Below are 27,900 nucleotides of genomic sequence, written 5' to 3' on the forward strand. Positions count from 1 at the left end.
AGGGCTGGGTGGGGGAACTCTGCGTGTTGGAAGAAGATGCACTAAGGTGTCAAGAACCAAAGAAGAGAATCCGGGAGACTGCGTGTGCTTCTACGGCTCCTTCTTCTGGGAACAGGAGAACCAGAGCCAAGCGGTTATATCTGGAATCTCCTCCTGCTTCTCTGCCGGCTTGGTGGTTGGTGTCTCCCGTTTCTGGATTGTGCTTGATGGGGATCTCTGCTAGGGGATCAGCCTCTGCAGTCGAGGGCAGGCGCACAAGAACAAAGGAGGTGGTATCTAGATGCCGGAAGGGGCATTGGCTTAAGCCCCGGGCAGAAGGTCTTTTCTGGGACAGCTGCCTGCTGTAGCCCCACCAGGTTGAGGGTCGGGGGGACATTCACCCTTCAGCATGTCCTCCAAGCTGGAACAGAAGGAGACTCACCAGACCAATGGGGTGGTGCTGCCAATCGTGGCTGTGCCCGTGGACTGCCTGGCCAGTCCGGACCGGCAGCAGCTCGTGGAGCCCTCGGAGTTCTTGGAGCCTGACGGGGAAGGGGTGGAGGTGGTGGTGCTGGAGTCCCGGGCCAACGCCAAAGGGGTACGAGAAGAGGACGCCCTGTTGGAGAACGGCAGCCAGAGCAACGAGAGCGACGACACCAGTACGGATCAGGGCCCCGAGCCTGCCTCCCCTCTCAAGGAGACCTCCTTCTCCATCGGGCTGCAGGTCCTCTTCCCTTTCCTGCTGGCCGGGTTTGGGACGGTAGCGGCTGGCATGGTGCTGGACATAGTACAGGTAAGGCTAAAACCTACTATTACTTTGGGGACTCTGCATGGCTTGGGCTCTGAATCCTGTTCCCTGGCTCCTGGCTTGATTCTACCCCAAGAGAGTGATGACTCAAATGCTGGGACCATGGCGGGTGGTGGTGGCTGGGTGGCTTGTGTGAAATGTGGCATTGCTATCCAGTTCTGGGCAGAGTACTCCACAGTGCTAGTTGGGCTGGGCGTGTGGGCTAGGGAATGAATTGCCCCAAGTTGCCTAACGGGTCTGTCAAGGCAAGAGCTCGCTGGCAAAGGAGGATGTGGGAAGCTTTCCCTAACCCAGGGCAGGCTTCTCTGTGTATAAAGAGAAGGTTCAGTGGTTAGCCTGGGACTTGGGAGACCCCAGCTCAATTCCCACCTCTGCCACAGACTTCCGGTGAGAGCTTGGGAAAGTCACTTAGCCTCTCTGTGCCTCATTTTCCCATCTGTACAAGGGGGTTAAGAGCACTGCCCTACCTCACAGGAAGGGATAAACGCATGGGATTGTGAGATGGTTGGCTACTGCTGTGATGGGGGCCATAGAAGTACCAATGGCAAACTTCTTTCTCCAGTGCTTTAAGATAAACTCATAACTTGGGGAGAGTTGGAATTTAGGCATCTGCTTCCATTTTGACGCAGCCAGGTGTCATTCTGTTCTGAATCTGGAATTGTTAGAACCAAAGAGCAATGCTATTAGAGAAACTTCATGTGTATTTGGAAGGCTAGAGCCAGTGTCGCAGTGAACACGTGTGCAGCCGGAGCAGCTGTTGTGGAGTTGACCCTCTGCTGTGCTTGAATGTTTTTTCAAGAGCACCATGGTTCTGTCAGCTACCTGATCTGCATTAAAACGGGGACGAGTTAGGGGGCTGTGTGCAGCCAGAGAGCCCCCTCGTTATCCAAGGAGACTGGCTCCGTCCTGATGTTGCCCCAAGGGCTGGGTTGGAGACCAACCTGAACTGAACAGAGTTGAAAAATAAAATTGATCTTTCCCTGAAAACTGCTAAAGGGCTGAGTTGGAAACAGCTTTCTGGGAATGTGACTGGGGGACCCTAGTTCTAAAACTCAGGATACTGCCTCTTGTGGGTGGGTTTGCCCTGCATGATATTGGCAATGCACATTAGGTTCCTCGGACCATTCAGCAGTGACTCTAGCAGAGTAGTGGGAAGGCTCCCCTGAGAAAGCTAGAGTATCTGATTTTATTGTAGTGTGGTACTGCAGCTACCTTAACCTCTTGGACTTGGAGAGTATCATAACCGCCCCTGGGAGCGGTGACTTGCATTGCAGGGTGAACAAGCTGTGCAGTTTGCTTGGATTTTATGTGGGGAAAATGACCTAACTGACCGTAGATCTGGTGCCAAAGTCACACACTCCGACCCTGGTGTTCCCAGCACTTGTGTCCTTGGCAGCTGATCAGCAGCTTAACCATTTCCCAGCTGTCCTGAAGGACTGGTGTTGTGAACCAGCTTCCCAAACACCCAGAACAAGATAGAAAAGGGACTTCTTCGATCTGTCTTTCGCTGTAATGTCACACAGCAAAAACGTGCATCAGCTGAAGGGAAGTAAAAACTGATGCCAGGAATAAGGTACCAGTTCGCTATGGGTATGGGAGGTTATTTATCTGAGCAAACTGCAGCAGTCCTCATGAAGAGTTGCTGTCAAAATAAAAATCCGGCTTGAAAATCCCCGCACAGTTGTCCTGAGCTGTGGTGTGCAACACCTTAGGTCATTCAACATGAAAATACTTTAACCGCGGTCACTTATCGTTCTGGCTGGCTTTTGATTTGCACAGCACGGAGACAACACGCCCGGTAGTGTACTCGTTCTCCCATGTCTGAGCTGCCGGGGAATGTTTAAATCAAAACAGAAATCTCGGTTTTGTGAGCCTTACCTAGCAGGGGTTAGAATGAGATTTCTCCTTCCCACCCTCCCTCCAGTTCACTGCAGACCTGTCCTTTAAAGCCATTTGTGTGCCTCCTTTCGAAGCAGCGCGTACTGCCCACTGGATTGACCCTCGGTCTCATCTGGTGTGGCAATTCCTATGGTTTTACTGGGACGTTTATTTTTTTTTTAAAAACCCCACCCCTTCAAAACCTTTTTAGTCACTGGTTTTGAGCCCCTGCTCTTTTTGAAGCCCAAAATCAACCTGAAGATTCCTCTAAACAAAGATCTGCTCTAATGACAGTGGGGGTGGAGGTGGGAGTAACATGATGGGAGGTGGAGGAGGAGGTAACGCAGCAGCTCCCGGGGATGGTAGCCCTCTTTTATTTCTGAAGGCAGCAAATCAAATTTCATCATTCCTCAGTAACCTGGCAGCTCGACATGTAACTATGCAGTGTGTGCTGCCAACTCCTCAGTAGCTCCCTTTAGCCTTGGTTTTAAATGATCGATCTAAAGGCCATGGGACAAAAAGCCAGGCAGTCCGTCTTTTTGACTCGCTCTCCTGTAAGATCTGGGGGTAGCCCTCTCGGTAACGAGTGGTGCCTTTGTTATCTTGACCAGACTGCCCCCGGTGCAGAGGGATTGCTCACCCGTTGCACTGGGCAGTTCCGGAGGGAGCCGTTGGGGAGGAAAGCGTCTTCCCTGCTGGGTGTATTGGTCCCTGCCCAGTGAAAGCTAGCGCCGTGGGCTAGCCCTGTTTTGCCCCGTTGAGCTGTTCCTGCTGCTAACACGGGAGCACGCTGAGAATTTGCCATTCAGCAGGGGGAGCCCCCTCTGGGATCAGAGAGGCTTCTACCGCTTCGTGCTCCTGGAGGGCAGGGTTCTGACCAGTGTGCAAAGCCTGTGGCACTCCTACAGCAGGAAGCAATGGGGACAGCCCCCTTCCATCTGCAGAGCCCATTTTTGTTGACTATGCCATCTGGGCATGCTGCAAGGCTTGTCTGCTCCCCCTCTGGGGGTGTGCTGAGCAGGGAGGGTCGTGTCTCTCTGGGGGTGGACGTCTCTTTATTTGCCTGTTATGTTGCTTTTGACATACCCACCATGACTGGCTGTAGTCCAGTGAGAGCATCTCCAAGGCCTGTTGTTCCAGAGGCTTAGGTACTACCGTAATTGGCGTGAGGGAAGATATGTAACTGGTGGCCCTAGATATGGCATGCCAAGTATGCTGTATAATAGGAGAAATACATAAGAACTAACCCGCTCTCTGATGGAACAGCGAGTCTGGGAGCTGGTGGATCATGATCTGTCCATGTGGCTTATAACCTGATCTAAGCACAGCTTGACTCTGCCAGCGGGGATTGGGCTGGAGAAGGGGTGTGAAGGGGAGGGGGAAAGAGCTAGGATGGGCATCACATGTTTGCTCTCCTTGATCATTGTCCAGCCCATAGAAAGTTATGTAAGATATGGAAAGGGGACATGGTCCCTGCACGTGCCTGTAATTCACGAGGAGAACCGCACATGACATGAAACCTCCTTGTCACCTGCATTTCACACGCATCCCGAATTTTGGGGTCAAATGACTCAAAGCGAAGTGGTGTTGAAACAACTATGTTTTCCCAGGTTGCAGGTGGCACCAAGTATTTACTGGTGACCTGGGGCCTGACTTCTGGGTTTGATTTTGAGTGGAGATTGGGGCCCAGCCCCTTGACCTAACACTCTAGGGGTGTTGTGAGGGACATGGCATGGGGACAGAAGGCAGAATATGCCAAGTGTCTTTACTCCCTGGCCTAACTTGTGTCCTCCCCAGGGTGCTTCACCTCTTCCTTTCCAGGGATCACTAAACATCATGCATCAGGACCCTGCTCCTGTTCAGAACTGTGCTGCTCTGAAACTCCCAGATATGGTTACCCAAAACACATGACGGAGTTTTAGATGCAGCTGTTGTCCTCGAAGTAACAGCACTTTTGCACAGGCCTGGGTCATCTCTTATTCAGCAAGACTGTTGTAAAAGCTCCACTTGGCAGGTGGGTGGCTTTTGATGGCATGTGCTAGCTCTTGAACTTTACAAGTATAGTCCGTGATCTTAAACTGCGGCTACCGTTGGAAGTTTGTGTGACTTGAAAATAAAAAAAAGTTTGATATGGTTCCATATTTATTCTCAAGGGGTGGAAATTCAGTCTCCAGGCGCTCCTATTTTCCTAACTGCTAGGGCTGCAAATACATCCTGTGGTTTGACCATGAAGCAATTTACCCCTTGTGTCTTCTGTGACCGATCACCCATAATACTCTCTGCTGGGGAGCTTAACTGACAGTGTAGTATGTGAAGCAGAATAGAGTCCATGTCTCGCTGTATTTTTCTCTCTCGTTACTACCAGGAATTTAAAAGCTTGACTTGATAAAACTTTCAAAAGCACCTGGGTTCCAAAGGCACTTTTCAAAATGAGACTTAACTTTCAATGAAAGTGAATGGGATTTAAGACCATAAGTCTCACTGACTTTCATTTAAAGTTGGGTTCCGAAGTGCCTAAGTCATGTTTGCAAAAGGGATTTAGGTTCTTGTGCCTCTGAAAATCTTACTCCCAGTTCAGTGTTTAATTTGGAATGAAAGAGGTGCCGGGGCTCTAGCAATTATTTTACATTCATAACTGATGCAGCGAGCCCAGTGGTGCCGGGGCTGTGAACTGCCAAGCCTACGGGTGCCGGGGCTCTGCCCTGGCACAGATCAGGCACTGCCCAAGTTTCAAGTCAGCAGATGTGTCAGCAGACAGCTGAGACTGCCAGGATCTGTTTGGTCTTCCTGTTGACTGTCTGATTTCCCCTCTTCAGCCTCAGAAACACTTTTTCTCATGCTGTTGACAGGAGCCAGAGGGGATTTGAATGACTCTATCAATGGCATGGGTCTCTCCTGAAGTTCTGTGCACAATAGCACTTAAGCGGGGGGGGGGGGGGGGGTGGGGAGTTGCATTATCCCCCAAAGGCCTGTTCCTTGGGCACACTCCCCTGCAGCGAGCTTTGTGCCCCATAGGAGCCATTGGGGCTGATATAAATATGCCCGTACGTTGGGCTTGTGTAACATCTTATAATAAGAAAGTTGGCAGGAGCCCGTGGGTCCTGCCCTCTGCAGCAAGCAAGCTGCTGATGCAGGTGAAAAGTCTTGTTTTCCCTCCTTGGGAACAGCTTTTTTCCGCTCCCTTCTTCTAGGAACATCCCTGACTTGGCCCAGCGTCTGCCCTGCTGAGCAAACGTGCTGTAGCAGGTTCTGGTTACAAGTTCCAGCAGCTCTCCTGGCACTCGCTTACTGTGTAGACTTTTAAAGGTCAATGTACAATGGCAGTATATGTGGGCAAGACCGGGAGACGGCTGGAGGTTCCTCTTGCTGCCGCCTGGACCTCCTGCTGTAGTGTCCCTTGTGACAAAGGCAGGGCTCTTGTATAATTAATACAAAGGGGCTGCTGGATACAGACTGACCCTGCGGCCTTCTCTTGTTCTCTAGCTCCCAGGCTAATGCGTGCGCTGTCTACTGTTGCCATAGGGCCTGGCCTGGACTTGGTAGATGGGGGAGGTTTTCCAAAGCCCTGCAGTAGCAGTCCCCTTGGCCACACTGAGCCCCAGATAAAATACTAAATAGCTGAGCTCTTTTTCCAAAAGTGCTGAGCACTCGCAACATCCGGTGCTTTAAAGGTGACCTGCAGAAGTGGGTCAATGGGAGCTGCAGGTGCTCAGCACCTCTGAAATCCATCTCCGATGACTCAAGCGTCATTCTCCCCATTAAATGGATGGAGCCACAGACATGGAGGTGAAATGATTTGGTCACTAAGTGGGAGGGTTGGGATTAGAACCCAGGAATTCTGATTCCCATTCTGTGACTACTAGACCTTGTTCCCGCTCGGACGAAAGGATCTTTAGAGAGGCAAGTGCCCATATAGAATCGTAGAATATCAGGGTTGGCAGGGACCTGAGGAGGTCATCTAGTCCAACCCCCTGCTCAAAGCAGGACCAATCCCCGGACAGATTTTGGTGTATCCATAGATTTTTTTTTTTTTTTTTTTAATTTTTAAGCCTAGAAGGGACCCTTCAGATGATCTAGTCTGACCTGCATAATACAGGCCATGGAACTTTGCCCAGTGATTCCTCCTCCTGGTCCAACTTGTGATTGAACAAGAGCGTGTTGTCTTCCCTGAGCAGCCCCAGGGACTCCTGACTCCCTTGGCTTGCATGTGGGAAGCACGGTAACCAGCGATTGAGTGCATGTGTGTGCTGATAGGGCCGGCCCTATCAGGCTCTCCGGATGCCCCCGCAGAGCTGGCAGTGCAGTAACCGCAGCATCTCCTACTGCAGGCCTAAAAAGAGTCATTCGGGGAAGCGGAGCTCAGCCACTCCTATCTGTGACCTTAAAGGAGGCCGGCCTGACAAGCCCTGTAGCCAACAAAATGTTTGAGGGCACTGCTGCTGCTCCTCCCTACCCCCTCAGGCGCTGAGATTGACACCCCCTTTGCCAGATGTGCTCAAGTACTGACCCTGAAACTGTGCCATTTAACAAAGCCCTCCGCGGTGATGCAAAGGTCCCTGGACCAGGAGCTGAGAACAATCGCTTGACTAGGCTGCTCAAATGCACTGGCTTCAGCTCCTTATCGCATCCGGAATTGGAGCTGGGAGGATTTTGCTCAGGTTGGTGAAGGGCAGCAGAGGCCTGGGTGCTTGTCCCCACTCTGCCGTGGAGTTGCTGTGTAACTAGGTTTGGGGGAAGGGCTGCAGGTAACTGACCTGCTCCGTTATTCTCATCTGCAAAATGGGGCTAACCCTTGCCCATCTCACAGGAACGCTAGAAGGCTTACGATGGTCCTAAATTGCTAAGGTGCCTAGGGAAAATACCACTCAATTCAGATTGGAGACCCTCTGAGGAAAGTGGGTCATGTTTTAAGCCCCACGTGCAACCAGATTCATCCATATCCATTGTCGGTCTTTAAAGAATGCTAGCAACACCCTGGTGAGGCCGGGAAGGAATATCTCCATTGGGAACTGCAGCATGGAGAGACCGAGTGACTTGCACTCGGTCAAACAGGAAGTCTGTGGCTGAGCAAGGAATTAAACCTGGGCTTAAGTCCCAGGCTGTTGCTCTAAACACTGGACAGTAGGTTAAAAACAGTGAGACAAATCCAGCTCCCGAGCTGCGTTCTGTGTGATTCTGGGAAGGGCAGCGACAAGGCTGGATAGGTGGCTGGGAGGGATGGGCCAATGACCCTGTTCATTACTGAACCTGCAGGTCTTGCAGGTGGTTTAAGTGAGGCCTTTGGTTTTGCTTTGGCCCCAAATCTGGATAACTGTTCTTAAAATAAACCGCAGACTGATAGAGATGTTGCCATGATGTTTTCTTAATTCCATTGGAAACAGTTCCTCTCAAACCACCACTCTCCTGCCAGGAGTAAGCCAAACACTGCAGTGCTGAGAACCTGGCAGAGAAACTGTCCTCCCTGACTCCTGTTGTCCCACCACTGAAGGTAAAGGGCACAAAAAATGGAAAAATAAACAAGGTGATTGAAATCCTTCCCCGAGGGAAGGGGTTACTAATGCAGGTAGAGAGCTCCCTGTTTGCAGTAAGTTTTAAGTGTGCAGGGCTCCTTGTAATAGACAAGAGCACACATCTGGCCAGCTGTCGGGATCTCTGCCAGTCTAGAGCTGCACCAATGGCAGTGCAGCTGTGGGAGATCTAAACAGCCCATCATATTCAAGGCCTTAGGGGCTATCATGAGAGCAGCAGGGGCCGTGGCTGCAAATACGTTAATTGTGGGAACATCCAGTGGCAGCTTTCTAGAGAGCACGGTAATGCTGGTGCCATTGCACCTGTATGAGTCTTACCCAGCCTTTGCTGTTACTAATTTGTGTTACCATAGCACCCGGAAGCCCTGACTCTGGACCAGGACCCCCCGTGCTAGGCGCTGTACAAACACAGAACACAAAGACCGTCCCTGCCCCGAAAGAACTTACAGTCCAGGTGTTAGACTGGAGACAACAGGTCGGTACAGCTGGACGGGGGAGTGCCAGGACACAGTGAAACAGCTTTACATTCAGACTTGGTTTTGACCCGTGCTCAGGGTCAGAGTGCCCCCATCTTTGAGATACCAGCGTGTGCCACCACGGGAAGGGGAAAGCGTCCTGTCTGCATCCCCACCATCCTGTCAGGAGAGAGGCAACTCATGGCATTCTCTGTAGTGTTGCCTAAGGGAAGCTGCATTACATACGTATTGTTGGGGAGGCAGATGGCCTTACTCAGAGATTGAGGCACCACCATCGCCATCCGGATCTATTCCAACGATGCTTCGCTCCCCTTGCGGGCAGGCAGGATCTCGGCAATAGAGGGAGCAAAGAAGCCTTTTGCTCAATGCTTATGAAAGTAAAACGTTGACCCCTTGAGGTTTTTCTAAGCCTTCCGTTTTTCAGCTGTGGTCTCGGTGGTTTTTTTTCCCCATCCTGCCTTAAGAAGCCAGCTGCTCTGCTGTTGGGCTCTTTACCCTGCAATTACTCTTCATCTCTTTCCTGAACAGCCCAGTGTTGTTAGCTCTGTCTCTAGCACAAGGAAACCGAGTTGGCTGTGGGGGCGGAGTAGGCAGCAGCATGTCTCTTAGCAATGCAGGTTCCAGAGCGAGGGAGGGCAGGCTCCCTCCCTTAGCAGGATAAATCAGTCTGTCCTGCTCCGGCAGAAGCCAAGAGCATGTGATGCTGTCTTTTTCTGGGGTTGGCGGAGGAGGAAGGCAGTGGGAATTTTGGCAGCATAACGTCTGTGTTTGCACCCCACACGCGGAGGGGATGGTCTTGTGGGTGGGGCATTGGACTGGGACCGAGACCTGGGTCCAGTTCCTGGCTCTGCCAAACACTTCAAGTGACTGTCCGACACTGGATCTCTCTGTGCCTCCGTTTCCGTGTTTGTAAAATGTCTTGTCTGTTTAGAGCATGAGCTTTCCAGGGAAGGACCCTCTCTTACGAGGTGTATTTACAGCCCCTCGCACAATGGGGCTGTGATCTCAGCTGGGCCTACAGCGTCCCAGAGAAGGTTTGTTCTAGTTTCATGTATTCACGGGCCACACAGAGTCAAAATGTCCAACTGCGTAAATAATGAAATAGCTTTCCTGAAATTCACTTCAGAACGAAGGTGTAGCACAGTTAGGCTTCTCCGATAACTGACTCTGTAACCGGTCTGCGTCCGTTCATAAGAGCAGGGCCTATTGGTCTCAGTAGATAGACGCTTGATCTATAGTCGAGCAGGCTCTTACGGTAATTTTTTTACTCACCTGGCGGCGCTTCGGGTCTTCGGCAGCACTTCGGCAGCGGGTCCTTCACTCGCTCCAGGTGTGTTCGGCGGCACTGAAGGACCCGCCGCCGAAGTGCTGCTGAAGACCCGGAGCGCCGCCCCGTCAGTAAAAGCGCCGCCGGGTGAGTAAAAGTGCCGCAGCGGGTGGCGCCTTTTTTTGTGATCGCTCCCCCTGTTGGTTCCACCTGGCTACGCCACTGCTCTTACCATTGATGAAGAGAGGCCCAGTGTTCAAATCCTGCCACTGCCTTTGTGCTGCGGTAGGAGGTGGAGGATGACTCCAGTTATTGCTATAGGAAAACGGAGGCTTTCCAACACTTGGGTCCACTTTGCAAAGAGCTTGGCGGTCCCGCGGTCTTGAAACGGAAGGAATGGAGCCAAAGCTGGGGGTATAGTCAAAGCATTTGAGGCTGGGGAGTTAGTTATTACCAGTTCTGTGTTTCACCTGCCACAGATGTACTTCTGAAGGAAGGAGAGCTAGAAATTAAGCTCCTCTACAGTCTGGCTGGTATTCTATGGAAGTGCCTTGTAATCCCAGTCATGGAACAGGAACTCTTAGTGCTAGGTGTTGTCCAAACAGAACAAAAAGACCATCCTTGCCCCCCAAGAGCTTACCATCTGCACCTGTTACCTTGTACCAAGATTCTTTGAGAGAGAGTGTGTGTGTGTGTGTGTGTGTGTGTGTGTGTGTGTGTGTGTGTGTACACGCTATGTATAATACATAAACTCTTTTTGTCTTGCAGCACTGGGACGTGTTCAAAAATGTGACTGAAGTATTTATCCTGGTTCCTGCATTGCTGGGACTGAAGGGGAACCTAGAGATGACGCTAGCATCTCGTCTTTCTACAGCTGTGAGTTATCTGGGATGGGATGGGGAGGGAAATTCCATGTCTGCTTGTGTTTCTCTGTGGAGAGGAGGGGAAAAGAGAGCTGCTGGGGGGAGAGGGGGGGCATGTAGCCGTTGTCCGTGGACTCCTTTGCACCTTCCACTGACTTTGTGGTGGCTTAAATCACTGATGGATTTGCCTAGATATAGACACTTCATTATGCAGTTGCTCTGAACTGTATCATTGTGGGTTTGCCAGTCTCCAGGGCTCCACCAGTTTCCTCTCTCTATCCCAGGCTGCACCAGCTGTCCCCTGGCCAGTGCCACTGCCAGTCCATTCATTTGGCTTGCCCTCCGAGGGGGGGCCTTGCTATGCTTCTCAGTGAGTTTTCAGTATTGCACGGTAGCGAGTGTTCCTGAAGTCCGGGTAAATGTCACCCCTCCTCTTCGTGATTCCATCCAGTCAGAGCAGTCGAGACATTTCCTGTCTGCCCCCTCTCTCTTTGTCCCTGAACTATCTTCACGGGGATCCCGTGCCCAGGACGCCAGCTCACGCAGCTCTTGCCCCTGCCCTGTTTTGATTAGCGGGGTATTGAGTCATGAGAGAGAGAGAAGAACCGTTTTTGGGGATGCGGGGAAGGGAGGGGAAGAGAAGAGCCTGATTTTAAGCATCTCCCATAAGCAGGGGGCCTTTGGGATCAAGTCAGATGAGCAGTCAGCAAAAATGGTGCCTGTCACAGTTCATGGCAACTACACCTGTTTTTCCCCTCAGTGGTCCAGCAAGGGCACGCACTGGCAGTTGCCAGGCATGGATGGAGACACACTTCTCTCCCTTCTGACTGGGGTATCTTCAGGCTGAACAGTTCCCTGCCTTCACTGTGTTATTCCCAGCTCAAGACAGACTGTCTAAGCAGACCCCAGCACCGAGTCTAATAGCCGAGTAACTGACACAGTTAGGCTACTGCCCAGCTCTTTCCCTGCACTTATTTATTTTTAGGGTAAAAACATTACAGAGAGAACCTATTAAAAACAATAAAAGAACCTACACACATGCTAATAAGCTTCCCAGAGATCACCCCAACTCCGACATGGGCTCTGCCAGTTGATAGTCCTTTAAACCCCACAAAGGGGTCTCTTCTATGGGTGCAGGTTCGTAATAGCCTCAGTTCAGCACTAGCTCATTCATGTGAAGTTTAATCCATCTTTTATACCGTTCAGGGGTCTTTGAATTGGAGTTTCCAGGAGCAGGTATTCAGTAGACAGTGGATTTTTCTCCCCAGGGCATAGCTTAAAAAGGCCTCTCTAATACCTCCTATGAAGCCTACTTCACACATATTGTCACAAACTCTATTTTTTTTTTAAGTTCCTAACATTTCCCCAGGGTTTACATTAGTCAGTCTCCTGGAAAAGTTACGTGCAATCCTACAATAACACATCAACAATTGCATGTTTAATACCATGGACCCTGAAGGTATTAAACTTCATTCGATGAGGTGTGTCCAGAATATTGCGGGAAATTGCTCTCTATCACGGTGGCCATTTTGTCAAGAGCCTGGCAATTCAGGAAGGGGTTTTGAATATGAGTCGAGCAGGAAGACTGTTTAAAGTCCTAAAGCCTGGTGTACGGCTCTCCCCTGCCGTGAGTGCTGCTCTGCCTGGAAGCATTGCTGGATCCAGAAGGGGGGTGGGTGTGTTTAGCTGGGAGAGTTCTGATCTAGTTGAAAGGGATCTGATTTGTGCTTCAGGAAACTAAATTCAGAAATGCCCCAAAAGCAGGCTGGGGAAAGCCTGTGAGTGGCAGAGGCTGCAGGGCTTTGAGAGAATCGTGCTGCAGGGGCAAGGTTGGAGGCAAGTTCTCCTGTCCAGTGGAATCCTGCAGAGAGCATTGGCATCCTAGCTGAAAACCTCTGGAAGTCAATGGAAGGGCAAGATCGGGCATTGCCTCTGTGTGAGTGTAATGGCCAGATCCATAAAATAGTGAGCTTCCCGACTGAGATGGGGGCAGGCGCTCCAGACTGCCAAGACAGGACTAGGCTAAGCGCCTGAATACCAAGTTAGCGCGGTTATAACTGAACTGCTTCTCGTCAGTGCTCTGGCACTAACGGAGCGTTCTGTTCCTGTAGCTGAGCTGGGCAGGAGGCCTGGAATCCTTTCCTGTTAGGGACTGGAAATTCTCCTCCCTTTCCATAAAGCCCATTCTTCCAGGGCGTGACAACAGGTGACTGTTGGATGTTTCCATGCCTCACCGCACATCCCACAATGGGGTCCACAGCTGTGATTCTTCAAGCACAACAGTACCGGCTGACTGCAGCTCAACTCTTACCTCTCTCCGCCCTCTGAATTAACACGTTCAGAGTGCAGCCCTCAAAGCAAACAGCCCGGACCTGGTCTTCGGGGGACAGAGGCGCAGGAAACTGTGCTCAGAAATTGCTGACTCAGACTGCTACCCAGGGAGGATTTGGGGGGGCGAGGCATTCGCAGGACTTCATCGAGCACTGTCAGGTTAGAGGGGAGCAGTGAGCACAGCTGGCAGAAAGCCTGGGCAGAGTTGCGCGTGTCTCTGTCTCTGCCAGGCCTCTTTAGTATGTCTGAGCCCTGACCCAGGGGAGTAATGCCAGCTGTGGTTCCGAGACCAGCTGCCTCTCCTCTGCCTCCCTGACTCTGACTCACATGGCCCCTGTTGTGCCCCGATGCCAGCAGGCCAAGTGCATGGCTCTTCCTTGTAGGCAGAAGAGCAGGCTCTCAAAGTATTCTTGACTTCGTCTTCTGCTCTTCCTGCTGCAGCCCCTCTCCCACACTGAACAGCCGCTACATTTCCATGTGTCCTGCAGGACCCTGCCCCGGTGCACGGTGACGCTTGTATTGCCGCGTCACGCTGGCTCAGTGTTCTGGAGGCACCTAGTTTGCAGAGAGGTGGGTTGCTTAGTCTCTAGCCCCCACGTCAGAATTGGGGCTCCCTGGCCAACATTGGGGTGGGTAGCGAGAAAGAGCCTCTATCTGGATTAGCTCTTGGTTCAGCTCTGCATGTAGGGTGAAGCACAGAGGGCATCCTACCGCTACAACCCCCCAGCTGGTTACCGCTGACTAGAACAACTCCTCTTCCTCCTTGAATCCAGCCTCTGCAGCTTTTGGCCCTGGTGCCCTTGCTCCTAAGAAGCAAGCAGAGATCTGGCCGGGAAATGACATTGCCAACTACCGGCTGGCACGCCGCGCCTGCTGCCGAGGCTGTCATCTCGGTGCCAAGCTTCCTTGTCTCCAGCTGATGGTGGGAACAAGCTTTCCCCTCCTCATTGTGCCGGGTAGGAGCAGAAGTCAGCTGCGATTCTGCCAGAGGCAAAGGCTGAGTGGTGAAACTAATGTCAGTGCAGGCCAGACTTTGTTTGCTCTTCCACTTGGGGAAACAAATCTCTTTGTTTCATCCTTATTGTTTGGAGCATGTAAGGGATGTGAGGTCTTTTGGGGGGTGGTGTGGAGGAGCGAGCAGTTTCCTCAGCTGGCGGGCTTGGCTCTGTCCAGCCATGCACTAAGCATGCAGCCCCCACTGCGTCGCTGGGATCAGAGCTTAGCTCTTCTGGGACAAAGGCAGAGTGCACCGCTTCCTCCATCCCCCACCTTCCCAGCAGTGGTGCTGGCCCAGGGCTGGGGCCTTAGCAGGGAACCGAGACTGCCCATGCTGTGCAGACAGTCAGGGGAATGCCAAACTTTCCTATCTCCCTCCATGTCCACAGCAGGGCCACAAGAGAACCAGGGCACAGAGAGAGCGATGACCCAGCCTATCTGCCTCCCTCTGACGCTCTGTGCCTGCGAGCAGCCCTGTCTGTGCCAGCTGGGTCTCCTTGTGCCGCCTACTGACATGCCATGACCTTGATCTGACTAGTGTGGAGAAATTAGCGTGGCTTCCGGCCCATAGGGCATCAGTTATAGCTCGGTGCATGGGGGGTGGAATGACACGCTGCCTTTTAAACTGTTAAACTCCCTTCTGGCCTCCTCGAGGTCTCTTCGGCATGCACGTGTGATGGGATCCGACGACCCATCTGGCTTGCTTTTTATTCCCCTCTTGCTCTGCTCCTTCCTAGGCGTAAGAGGACACCTGTAGAGTGGCAGCGGAGAGCCCTTCTCAAAGGAATCGCTTGGGACGTGGTCACTGTGCTGGCTCTGCAGGACAGCAGCCTGGAATGGCTTCTGCAGGCTCCACATTCCTCATTAAAGCTGCATTAATGCTCCCCAGCCAGTTCCTTTCACCATTAGGAAGCAAAACTTTCCTGTTAGGGGATTAAAATCTTGTTGCTACTGACTACAGCCAGGTTATGTTAATCCTGACCTGATGGCAGGAATTTAAGATCCAGCTTCATACTGAGCTAAAATACCTGTGGGGTATGTGCTGATTGTTCCTGTAGTTGCCTCTTCCCCCCCCCCTTCCCCCGCATTGAACTGGCCGGACTGCAGAAATTCCTGAGAATGCCCCTTAAACCCAGGCTCCCTTAGTGTCTGAAGACTTATTTTCAGGCATGGATGCTCTTCCTTCCTGAAGAGAATGGCACCCACATGCCACGTGCCCTGGTAACTCGAGGCCTGGGAATAGATTTCAAATGAGAGTCGAATGCCGCAAGAGGAGGGGTGTTACCCGGGAGTCATGGTCACATTCCAACTTGGGCAGCTGTTCTCTTTTACTAAATTGACCCGGCCAACTCGGTTGGCTACGTTGTTTTTCTTCCCTTCCTGTCCTGAACAGTTTAGAGTTGCCGTGCTCCACCCCAGAAATGGCTGCATTTCAGTAGTGGATGAAGTGCTTTGTCAGAGCCTCTGCAATCGCTGGTTTGGAAGATGCTATGGAAATGTACAAGAAGTGGCAGGGACTGGGCAGTGGGGAAAGAATGCTGATTTGAGCTGCCTGACCTTGATTTCTCTCTGGCACAGAAACTGGAGGGAAGGAAACTGCCACCATATCCCTTCTAACTGTTAACGGCCGTGCTTGTGCTTTAGGGAACCCTTTACACACTTCAGAGTGGTAGCCATGTTAGTCTGTATCAGCAAAAACAACGAGGCGTCCTTGTGGCATCTTAGAGACTAACAAATTTATCTGGGCATAAGCTTTTGTGGGCTAGAACCCACTTCATCGGATGTTCTCCTGGATCTGCGTAGGCTTGTGGCTTGAACCAGGGGCTAGCAGTCAGGACGCCTGGGTTCTGTTTCTGACACCTGGTCACTGTGACCTTTGGCTTGTCACTTCCCCTCTCTGCATCAGTTTCTGTTATTAAATTGGGCCCCACAATCCTTGCTCTGCATCTCTGGGGGTGCTGTGATTCTTAGTGTCTCTAAATCGCATAGAGACCTGCAAGGGACAGTATGGCAGGGCCTTCTGCAGTAACTCTGCTCAAATGTTGCAAAACAGCAAAGTTGTCTGCTGCCAGATTACAGCAACTTTTAGTCTGTTCTGTTTAAGCTGATTAGTGTCTTTTGCAGCCATCCTGGTGCCAAAAGACCCCCATGTGCTGTGGCTGCTTCCCACCACTCACCAGGCTTCCACAGGGCATTAGCTTTGTTTACCTACTGTTATTTAACAGGAAAAACTCTCATTGCCATCACCCTGGCCTTCCTTATCAGAGCTTAGGGTCCGATCTGATAGCAGAGCTGGGGTATTGAGCCCTTTGGCCAGCTGTGGGAGCAGCATGACCCAGATGGGTGTGAGCCAGAATTGGTAGTGAGACGTGGTATTAGGAGCTCCATTGGGAAAGCATCAGCAATGTCTCACTCCCCATTCCAGCGTGTGCTAAAGGGGAAATGGAGGAGGTCCTGCCACCGTCCCAGATTCGCTGGCAAAGTCTTTGTAGACCCTGGTCTCCAGAGCACTTGGCAAACCCTGAATCCTTGCTCTGCCCTTGTGGCATACGTGTTAACCTGGCTTCTGCAGCTAGGAGAATGGAGGCAATTAAGGGGGACTGGAGTGTGGCTCTGGGCTTAGAAATGGAACATTCCTGCCACCCTGTTCTGTGCTCAGAGCAGTAGACCAAGGTAGCTGATACCCAGCTCCTCCTTCACTGATCTGTCAGCCGCTGGGTGCAGGAGTCTCTTGTGTCTGCAAGAACTGAGGACCTTGAGAACCCCGAAAGCAATAGAGGAAGCCCTCTTGACTCTGTAGCTCATTCCCTTCTCAGCTGGAGGTGGGAGGTGATTGGCCACCTTGCTCATGTCCGCATCCTGCTGCTCTGTTCCTGTCACCCGGCTGACGCGTGGGGCCGTTAGGCATGTCACAAACGGCGATGGAATGCTAATTTTTTCTTCTCTTGAACCATCATCCCGGAGGGCTTGTGTCTCAAATTGTTCTCCCCTGCCCCACGCCAAATGTACCGCCACTGTGAACAAGTTCCCTGAGCGCTAGCCATCTGAGAGGGGTTCAGTCTAACCGATACCATGGTCTCTTCCTACAGGCTAACATCGGACACATAGACACACCCAAGGAGCTCTGGAGGATGATAATGGGGAACATGGCTCTGATTCAGGTAAATTGGGGGAAATGGGGCTGGCTGTGGGGGCTGTGCAACAGTGACACTGGAAGGAGAGTTTAAATACTGATGCAGAATGTCTGGTGGAAAAGCAAACGGTGACTTCTTGTGCCGCAATTAATCCTCCCTAAAAGTTTCCCCCACTGGTATATTGCGGTCTCTTCTTCCTCCCAACTAATCCAGGTGGGACTGGGACTGGGACTGGTTTCTCTCTCTTCCCAACCTATGTCTGGTTTAACCTCTCATGTGTGCTAGGTTCAAGCTACAGTGGTCGGTTTCCTGGCTTCGATTGCTGCCGTGATATTTGGCTGGATCCCAGATGGGCACTTCAGCATTGGCCATGCCATCCTGCTCTGTGCCAGTAGTGTCGCCACAGCCTTCATAGCTTCACTCGTGCTGGGTAAGCCTAAACCCTCGGCCGCGGCCGCTCAGTCTGAGCAGCGGTGCCTTTCGGCTCACGCCATTTCTTCCTCTGGGCCTAGGAATGATCATGATCGGAGTTATCATCGGATCCAGAAAGATAGGGATCAACCCAGATAATGTGGCCACGCCCATTGCTGCCAGCCTGGGGGACCTCATCACCTTGGCGCTGCTTTCAGGGATCAGCTGGGGCCTCTACATAGAGCTGGGTGAGAAGTGAGAGATGCATATCCCCTCCTAACGTGCGCTGCAGCATTTCCCTGGCATCTTGCCCTCCATTCCAGCTTTTAAGGGGATCTATGTAATGCCTGATCTTGAGGCTGCCTCTCTAAGGCATATTCAGAGATGACTGGGGGGAGGGGAGAGAAATGTAAAGGATCTTCATAGACCACACAGGTGCGGAGAGGCTTGGGGGTGCTCTGGGTGCACCCTGCCCGTCAGACAGGCAAGGGCTGCTTTTTGGCAAGTGCCAGAAGCTAGAAAGCATCCTTGGCGTAAGGCTTGGGCGGGTCCCTAGTAGCAGAGCTGTGGCTGTCTCCTTGGTTGGGACATGTCTTCAACGACATTCCAAGGAGAGGGCAGGCGTGGCTGCTAGGTTTTGCCCAGCAGGTGAAGGCTGAACGGGGTGAGAGGCTGGGAACCGGGCTTTTCCTAGAGGGCACGTCGTCAGCAGCGGTAAGTGCTGATCCAGAGGGGGCAGCCTTGACAATAGCATACCTCCTGAAGGCGGGGTGGCCATGTCTGGCTCTCGCAGACTCCCAGGGCCTGAGGTCAAAGGGGAAATGGGACCAGGTCTGCTGTCCAACACTGCTGTTGAGTAGTGACCCATGACATCCGGCAGGAGGGCTTGTTGACCTGTTGCTTCTCTTTTCAGAGGACAAAGCGTACGTGAATCCTTTGGTGTGTGCCTTCTTCATAGCCCTGCTACCGCTCTGGATCATCATTGCCAAGAGGAATCCAGTAACCCGGGAGGTGCTGTACTCTGGGTGGGAGCCAGTCATCATTGCCATGGCTATTAGCAGGTAGGAAGGCACGAAATGACTGTTTTGCCCCAGCCTGACCAGGAAGGGACACCCTGGCTTCCCTTCAGGCGCTTGCCCGAATGGTGCATGCTGTGCATAAGAAACGGAGATGGTGGAACCGAACCCCTTCAAATGTTAACGTTCAGATCTACAGCCCAGGCCCCTCTCTAGGAATAGAGCAACAATGGCACATCCCTCCAGCGTAAGTGGGCTAATTCTGCTCCTAAACCTATGCAACTGTCGGAGGGTGCTCCTCTGGATCTGAGAGCAGGATTTCACCCGCTGTATGTCAAACAGATTTTAATGTGCACCAAACAAGTATCTCCTAAAACAGGGCCCCCAAGTACCTGTCTGTTTGCTGTCACCTTAGCATCTAAGGGTCCCACCTGGGATCAGGGCCCCACCAGGCTGGGCACTCTACAAACCCATAGTGAGACAGTCCCTCTCCCAAAGAATGGGGGGAAGAAAGTATTGTTATCCCTGTTCTACAGGTGGGGAGCTGAGAGACAGAGAGAGATCTAGTGACTTGCCCATAATCACATAGAGAGTCTGTGGCACAGCCAGAAATTTAACCCAGACCTCCTGAGTCCCAGTCTAGCGCCTTCACCACAAGAGCCATCTCTAGGAAGTGACTGCCCCAGACGGGTTTGTTACAACAAAAGGCTCTTTCTACACTAGGTACACAAGGATTTACGACCTCTGTTCCTGTTGGGGAATGTTGTCTGACTGAAACTTACAAACCAGCTGGTGTGATGTGTGCCAAAATGCAACTTGCATCATGGGAAAGCACCCCCTACCTGACTCTGTGGCTCCTGCCAAAACTGTCTTTTACTATGACACACTAGTAACCCTTTTCCCTCGATGCTCTGATATTATGCACCAGCTTTAAGAGGCCCCAGAGTCCATGTGCAACTGCTGCCATTGCGTAAATGGGTATAGATGCCTGTGACATGTGCAGAGTTGCAGTAACCAGCCTCACAAACAGTGGGCACTGCTTCTCGTGCCTACCTAAGTGTGACCATCATAATTGCTTGGGAGTCTCTGGATGTTCTGAGTGGTCATTTTCTCTTGGGCATCAACTCCTTCAATGTCTTCCCTTGCAGTGTTGGAGGGCTAATATTGGACAAAACGGTGTCGGATCCAAACTTTGCGGGGATAGCCGTCTTTACGCCGGTGATTAATGGTGAGTTCCCTTCTGCTCTGCCAATGAGCCTCTCGGCAGTCCCTGCCAAACAGTGGGTAGAATCTTCAAAAGTGCCCAAGGCCCATTTTCAAAAGTGATTTAGGAGCCTGCATCTGTAGATGCCAATGGGATTTTGGCTCCTAGGCTTGAGACAGGGTGTTAGAGCAACTCGGCTGCTCTGCAGTGTGGCTGCTGCTCCTGGTGATAGATTAACATGAGGGAAGGATCTCAAGTGATCTACCCTTGAGTTGATACTTCAGCAAAGATGCACCTATGCACATAAGTGTCTTTGAATATTTTATCCAGTCTGATGTCCCTTCCCTGTTCCTTGAGCTTGGGTCTGAAACTTCTAGTGCCTTAGGCTTCTTTGCTAATAGAACTGTGGGTCTGCTCATTATCTGTATGTCGCACACTTTTTAAAAAATGCTATGAATCTCTTGGGCTTGTGGCAGTGAGTTCCGCAGGTAATGCTCTGTGTTTCAAACAAAATTCTTAGCAGTTTCCAACTTACTGCCATGACTGGCCCATTGTTTTTGTGTCCCACGCACTGCACTTAAGGCTCTACAATAATGCAGTTGCAGCAGGGGTCATAAAGGGGGGTTGTAGAGCAGTGTCCTTTCTCTCTGGCTTTTTGCATTCTGCAAAAGTGGAATGTGGGCCAGAAATCGAGGGCTGACAGCTCGATCTGTAACTGAAGCAGTTGCAGCTGCTTTCTGACAACACAGCAAAAGAATTCTGCCTGCGAGGAGCAAGAGAGGACTCGTTCACCTGCTGGTCTGGCTGTTCCGGAGGCATTAAAAGGGTTGAAGTTCAAAGGCCAATAGAGTTTAACTTGGCTCCTGAAGTCTCAAGTGCGCCCGAGTTCTGCGGGGGTTGAATTACGCGCCTGCTCTCACTGCTCCCCTTCTGGCCTGCAGGTGTCGGTGGCAACCTGGTAGCTGTCCAGGCTAGTCGCATCTCCACTTACCTCCACATGAGCGGAATCCCAGGCGAGAGCTCAGAGATGGCCCCGCGCAAGTGCCCCACCCCTTGCAGCACATTCTTCAGCTCAGGTATCTGTTCCTTCTACCCAGCGCCATGCGCTGGGGCTTTCCGAGCTAGGGGACTTCCAGTTCGCTTCACCGGCATCCTGAAATGGCTTGACGATTAGCTGGCTCAGCTTGCACTGAGGGAGGGGTGGCTAAGCAGCAAGGAAGGGAAATGGGAGCTGAGACCTGCTGGGAGGCAGAGAGACCAGGCGCTGGCCTGGCCTTTGCTCTTGCTTACAGAGACCGTGTCAGTGCTGTTTTGGGGAGGTGGAGCGTCCCCGCTGGGTTAGGAAAAGAAGGCCGCCTTCGTGGCCTCTGACTCCCCAGCATTGGAATGACTTCTTCCCCGCCACCTTCTAAATTCTCACCAAGTGCTTTTGGGCTGCAGAAGCTGCCAGCCAGCGACTCGGCTTGGCCTGGCCAGTATAACTGAAGCTCCAGAAAAGGTTCCTGTTAATATAGAGGCTCCATAACGTTTCCATTATTTAGCTGCAGACCCAGACGTTTCAAGTGAGGATGGACATGGTGGGGGGAACGTTGCAGCGGGAATCCTGATTTGCATTTCATGCAGCGCATGTGCTGAGATTTATTCTCTACCATGCCTGGGGCAGCCCGTAGCCTGGGACCAGACTGGCCTGGCCTCTGGGGGCAAGGCAGCCCCCAGAAGAGTGGCCTTGTGGAGCTGAGCTCGGTGCTTTACGGTCTCGGATGTCAGCATTATCTGTTACAGTGTGTGTTGGGAGACGTCCGGTGTGGCTGTGCTGGACAGAGGGTTGGAAAAATGAGCCCCCAAAGGGGGCAGGTACAGCCCTTGGGAGCACCAAGCACCTTGCTTTAGTTGCTCTTATGAATTCACCTTAGTAAATTCAGCCTCCCAGTGAATTACGGAAAGCTGCGTACTGAGCACCTGCTGAAAGGTACCACTTTTGTGGCCACTGGGATCTGTGTAGAGCCTCTTCGTTCGCCTGTCCCTTTTGGCCCTGTCTGTGCTAGGAGCAGAAGTGCGTTATCTCTAACTGATCCCAGTACGGGTGGGTCTCTAAGCCAGTGTTCAGAGCTCCGGGGCATTTCTGTTACGCTCCTTGCACTTAGCACATAGAGGTGTGGATCCAATATGCTGTGGCATGTGATCGGACTAGAACGTAGTCTGCTGATTAGTGGACACAACCATGCTGGCACCCAGGGAGCTGGCTGCAGAGTTCCATTATCTGTTTAAATCCTGAGCTCCATCCTCTCAATTTCCCTCCAGATGTGAATTCCCGCTCTGCCCGCGTGCTCTTTCTCCTGGTGGTTCCTGGGCACTTGGTTTTCCTCTACACCATCAGCTCCATGCAAGGCGGGCACACCACGCTCACCCTGATCTTCGTAGTCTTCTACATGACAGCTGCACTTCTCCAGGTAAGAGCTGGCTTTGCCTGACCCGTCTCCTCTGCGTGAATCGTTGCATGGACTGCGATCCCCGTGCTAGAATAACGGACACTAACGCACCACCTGCAGTGGAAAACTGGCCAACTGCTGCAAAGGGGTCACCTCCCATGCGCCTGAAAACAGGGTTTGTCTCATTTAGAGTTGCAGAGAAAACGGTTTCCGCACCAGTTCGGTGGGACCCACTGGCAGCCGCCCCTCAGTGTAGACAGACCTCAGAAGTGGGATGGAGTGAGGCACTTTCTCCTCAGTAAGGGGAATCTGCATGGTGCAGAGCTATAAGTACAGATGACGTGATTCTTGCACCTGGGACGGATACAAAATATCCCTTTATTATTTGCATTTAGCATAATGCCTGCTAGCCCCAGTCATGGTCCAGGACCCCATTGTGCTAGGCGCTGTATAGCCGCAGCACAAAGACTATTCCTATTCCAGGGAGCTTACACAAAATACCCCTTCCCTTGACTAGAGAGAGAGAGAGAGAGAGCATGAAATGGGCATCTCCTGGCCCCGATCTAGCGCTCCTCTTGCACCCCAAATGCCCCTCAGAGAACAGAGATGTTTGGGAAGCGCAGTGTGCTCCTTGCTGTTCCGAACACTCCACTGCCCACACAGCTCTCCCTCGGGAGGGGGCGAGATCAAGCCACGTGTGACAGACGCCGGTCACCTCACTTAACGCGTGACTGGGAGGCGTTTGGATACTACGGTGCTGCAGGCGGCAAAAGAACCTTTGTAGCTGGAACAGTCAGGTGGGGCTGGCTGGTTCAGGGTGCCTCTCTCTATCCTCGTCTGTTGTTACATTCCTCCCTACAGCGCCTTCCCTGCAGGGAACCCACTATCTCACAAATGGTTGTCCCAGGAGTAGAATTAAAATTCCCATAGAACAGAGCAGCACATCGTAAACTGAGGTGCTTCTGTCTGCTTCGGCGACCCTGCGAAGATGAGTGCATTAGACTCCCTTCCGTGCTCAGGGCACTCATTCTGCTTACCTGCTGCTTTCCGTAGCTTTGCAGCCTACACTTGAGTTTCCTGCTCCTGAGGATTTTAAAAGCCGCTTCCTTGGCTGTAAAGAGCTGTGAGCGCCTAGTGGGGCTGTAGCAGTGTTCAAACGGCTTGGCAGAGAAAACAGGATGTGAAGTGTGCAGTGTCTCCCGTGACTCGTAGGGCTCTTCCTCCCTTCCCTGGGCCTTTCCCACACAGGAGAAATCTGGCTGGGCTGCCAGCGTTGGGCTCCCATGCTCCTGACCGATTCTGTGTAAAATAACAATCAGTGCTTGAGGTGAGGAGTGTGCACTCAGGGATGTAAGGGGGGATTTTTGGCGTTTCAGGAAACTCAGGCAGCCAATATATCCCTCCCCTCCTACACAGGCAGACAGAGGGGAGACTGTGGCCAAGGAGTTATCCTACTAAACACAGCCACCTCCTGGTGCTTGTGAAAGTTGTTGCTGGTTTTAGCATCCCCCTAAAATCAACAACCGAGCTGAGCTCCAGGAAATGAGTCAGAGCATCCACAAGAAAGAGAAACAGAGCGCGCTAGACAAGGCAGCTAGTCTAAGTCGCGAGCCCCTGCTGTGTGCTGGACACATGAAGGGAAGTCCTTTAGCAACCACTTTCTAAAGTCCCTGGTGCTCTTCCCCCTGCAGAAAGTGAGGTGCATTGTGGGAAGCTACAGGCCTGCGAGCAAAGTGGGGGCTCATGGGTAACTAAATGGATTGTAGTGAAGGAGGGGACCTTGGCCTAATCCTTCCAGCCCTCACTCCAGTCACAAGTTGATGGCTTTAAATGTCTGTACCTGATCTGCTAGATGTTCCTCTTAACAGCAAGACCCATCTCTTACTCCTCTAAACTATTCCTTAGGCTTGAATGGGATTAATAGGGGCTCGCACTTCAATCAGGCTGAATTGCAAGTGCCTGAAGATAGAGGAACTTGGGAAGCTTTGTCCTGGGGAAGAAAGGGGCGTGAAAGTCTGGATTAGTAGATAATATGGCTCTTTCCTCTTGTCTGTTTTCCAGGTTCTCATTCTACTCTACATTGCCGACTGGATGGTGCATTGGATGTGGGGTAGGGGCCTGGATCCCGACAACTTTTCCATCCCTTACTTGACGGCACTGGGTGACCTGCTTGGGACAGGTCTCTTGGCTCTCAGTTTCCACATTCTCTGGCTCATCGGTGACCGGGACACGGACGTGGGAGACTAGCTCTCCCCTTCTTTCCTCCTTCCCTTCCTTCTGTCTCTCTTGGGACTTCAGCTTTGATCTTGGATTCTCATTATTTTCAATGGGAATTTTATGTGGTTTATATTTCAAGCCCAGTTTGTACAGAAAAATCTAGTTTTAGGAAGGACAAAAAAAAAAGTGTAAGAGACAATCACCAAGTGCAATTTTATAGCAGTAGCATCTGAACCAAGGTTCTATTGGAAATGTTGATTGAGTAGTCGGATCATAAAGGAAACCCGCACCCATCACTAGAGGTGAAGCGTCACTCTTTTGGTTCATAAGCATTCAATGTTCAAGATACGATTCAGGTTTGTTTTAATTATAAACTGAACAGGCACCTCCCAGGAGGGAACACTCTATAAATTAGGATTTGGGACATCCCCAGATCCTCCCCCAAAGCCCCACTTTATGCCTGGATTCTAAATCAAAGAAGATTCTGGTTAGAGAACTAGCTTGAGTGTGCCAGAAAGAGGCCTTTTAAACATCCACTCCCACCCCCAGATGCTTACAAGGAGCGCTCACCTGGTTTATTTGAGGCTTTAAAACATAACCCTAAAGTTGCTGGATTTTTAATTGTATGTAGGGCTTTAGTTTTTCCTTTAAAAAGTCTGAAATGCATTCCTCTTTCCAGAACACACACCCTGCACTCTTGTAGTGGCTCTTATTTTCTGATACTGGGTCAACTTTTGTGTCTTTCCCACAAGCTCCTTAAAACAATGCTGTTTTTCTCCTTTTTGGCTTTTCCCAGAGAGCTGGGTATTACGTGCAACAAGTGCGAAGTGATACTTGATGTGTTGTGTAGATTTTGACCTTCTTCGCCCTAAGTGAGGCTCAGTTTCAGGGGGTGATGGTGCTGCTCAATATATTGGCACTCTACCACAGCCACATAAGTATGGCAGTCTTGACTCTCTTGGGAGGGAGTGGTTTGCTTGGAAGACCACCCCCACCTTGCCCTTACTGTGGGCCAAGCAAGACCGCAACAGCCCAGCCAAGTGTATCTGTCATGACCAGCAATAGACCCATGCTGCAAAATTCCAGTCTGGAATTGGCTCAGAGCTTTCCCTGTAGTTCAGTGCTAGAGACCTGGTTTAAGGCCAGGCATCAGGACCCGCTCCAGGGTTTTTGCCGCCCCAAGCGGCGGAAAAAAAATAAAAAAGCCACGACCGCAATTGCGATCGGCGGCACTCCGGCGGCAACTCCACCGCGCCACTTTCTTCTTCGGCGGGAATTCGGCGGCAGGTGCTTCCCTCCCAGAGGGACCTGCTGCCGAACAGCCCGACGTGCCGCCCCAAGCACCTGCTTGCTGGGCTGGTGCCTAGAGCCGGCCCTGCCAGGCATGTTGACAGGTTTGAAACTAAAAGGAGAGTTCCATCATGGACTGCTGGGGAAACAATACCAAAAAATACAGGAACCTATATAGGTGTCTAAACCAAACCACATTTAGTGTCTTGCATGCCCAAAAGATAAGAGCTGAGGGACCACTGTCTAAAGGTACTTGTAGAAGAATCGTTTCCTGTTTCACACTGAGGGATGCCTCTTTTTTTTATGGCCTTAACTGTACAGGGTATTTGGGAGACCTGGCTTACATAAAGACTGCCTTAAATCACAGAATTGCAGTTCTTAATAGAGTGCTGTCTCGCAGACCCTGCGCTAGTAGGGAGTGTTTTTCCAGAGGGCTTTCATTTCTAGGTTAGAAAGCCTCGGAACTACTGTCTTCAAATGTCACTTGTGATTGTAGCTCTGAAATTCACATCTCTTCATCCCAGCAACTTCTCATGAATCTAACTTGTCCAGGGCGTCTGTCAAAATTTTGCTGCACTGAAGTCTCAATTTCTTGGAGACCTTCTCCTTCACCTCAACGTTAACAGACGCAAAAAACTCTTCACTTGCTTCCATGCCCAGTATTGAGAGATACATTTTGAGATTTCCCTTCCCTAACACGTAAGCTTTTAGTAGACCCACTCCTACTATTTTACATGCCTCATCAGTTCCCTAACTAAAGACTTGTGCCAGTGAAAGAGACAAACCCTCCATGGTCTCAGCTGAAAAACTGAGGGAGGTAGAGGTGATTGTTTTAAGAGCTATAGTTCTACTTGGGTGAGGTACCTAAATTTTTACCAGGTTGAGGGAAGGGAGGGTGGGCAGGGAGGGTAAGAACTTAATTTACATTTAAATTTAAAAAAGCTTTGAAGGAAAACTTCTTTTTATTTTTTTTTATTTTTCACCAGTTGAACACGAATGCATGTGTATTTTAGATCTGGCTGCAAATGAAGAGAATATTGGGTTCCTCTTTGTATGAAAATTAAAAAAGACTGTCTTAAATATTTATAGTTATATAACTGAATTGACAAATGTCAACTTAACTGATTTTAAATTATATTTGGTAAAATAAAGATGGCATTTATTTATGTGGATTGTGGCCTACTTTTTTCCTTCAAGCCATAATTTGTGAACACTGCTCACCCTGTCTATTAGTTGAAAATTGTCCTCCTGAACTAGGAAGCTCTGTGCTTTCAGCTAAGGGGCCTGATTTTGTTTGCACCACTACTAATTCTACCCTGATGTATCTTCACTGGAGATATTTACACTTTTCTGTAAAAGGAGTCAGTGAGAAATCTAGTTCATAGGCTATTGCTAGCCAAGGTTACAGGTTTGATGCTGACGTGTACACTCTTGTCTGATAAGGAATTGGCCATTGAATAACACTAGTATATGCTCTCATGCAGCATAAAACTAGAATAGATCCCCTTTCGTATGAATTGGTTGTGAGGCAAATTAGTGCAGCTGTGGAAAAGCAGCTCAATCACCGAGAAAGCACCCTCCATAGCGATATAAGCTTTGCGTACTGGATTGGGCACAGACAAAATCCCTGAAAGTTGGGAAAAGGGAAATGTAAGGTGAATATTGAGGAAGATTTCCCCTGTGCGGGAGACTTTTTAGAGTGGCGTAGTCTCCCAAGTGAAATGGTGGGAATCCCATTGTCTGAGGCACTTAAAACCAGACTCCATCCTAGAAAATTCCAGGAACATCTTTGTGTTGGTAGGGAACTGAACTGGATGGTCCAGTCTTAACACTTCATCCTATGAAAGTCTCCAAAGAGACTGAATCACAAACTGGGCTATGCTCCTTTACTTTGACAAGAGTATTGGGAATTTAAAATTAAATACTTCACGGTGCTGTGGCCTAACCATGTAAAAGTCCTTAGTGTGATACAAGGCTTCCCCACAGCACTGGCTCAGCTGAGGAGAGGAAAGGCGAGGTTACATATAGACAACTTGGATCTGCAGGCTATCAGAGGGAGGACTGGGGAAATTC

At 50.9% G+C, this 27,900-nt stretch overlaps 1 protein-coding gene across 1 annotated transcript; it reads left to right on the forward strand.

The window, feature by feature from the left end:
• Positions 1–25,766, forward strand: LOC113407093 (solute carrier family 41 member 1). Its single transcript, XM_026655134.2, has 10 exons — positions 1–772; positions 10,705–10,812; positions 17,216–17,287; positions 17,546–17,690; positions 17,773–17,919; positions 18,585–18,732; positions 19,836–19,915; positions 20,833–20,967; positions 22,193–22,341; positions 24,382–25,766. Exons 1-10 carry the CDS (start codon positions 389–391, stop codon positions 24,565–24,567), a joined length of 1,554 nt encoding a protein of 517 aa, XP_026510919.1. The 5' UTR covers positions 1–388; the 3' UTR covers positions 24,568–25,766.
• The last annotated feature ends 2,134 nt before the right edge of the window (positions 25,767–27,900 follow it).

This window comes from Terrapene carolina, unplaced genomic scaffold (genome assembly GCF_002925995.2).
Source record: "Terrapene carolina triunguis isolate 2854851 unplaced genomic scaffold, T_m_triunguis-2.0 Scaffold198, whole genome shotgun sequence".
Lineage (NCBI taxonomy): Eukaryota > Metazoa > Chordata > Testudines > Emydidae > Terrapene > Terrapene triunguis.

What these genes read in the sequence shown, in the direction of transcription:
- LOC113407093 (XM_026655134.2), top strand. Translation starts at nt 389, where the DNA reads ATGTCCTCCAAGCTGGAACAGAAGGAGACTCACCAGACCAATGGGGTG. An exon ending in GGAACATGGCTCTGATTCAG is followed by an intron (nt 17,288 to 17,545) that starts GTAAATTGGGGG and finishes CATGTGTGCTAG; the next exon opens with GTTCAAGCTACAGTGGTCGG. An exon ending in CAGCACATTCTTCAGCTCAG is followed by an intron (nt 20,968 to 22,192) that starts GTATCTGTTCCT and finishes ATTTCCCTCCAG; the next exon opens with ATGTGAATTCCCGCTCTGCC.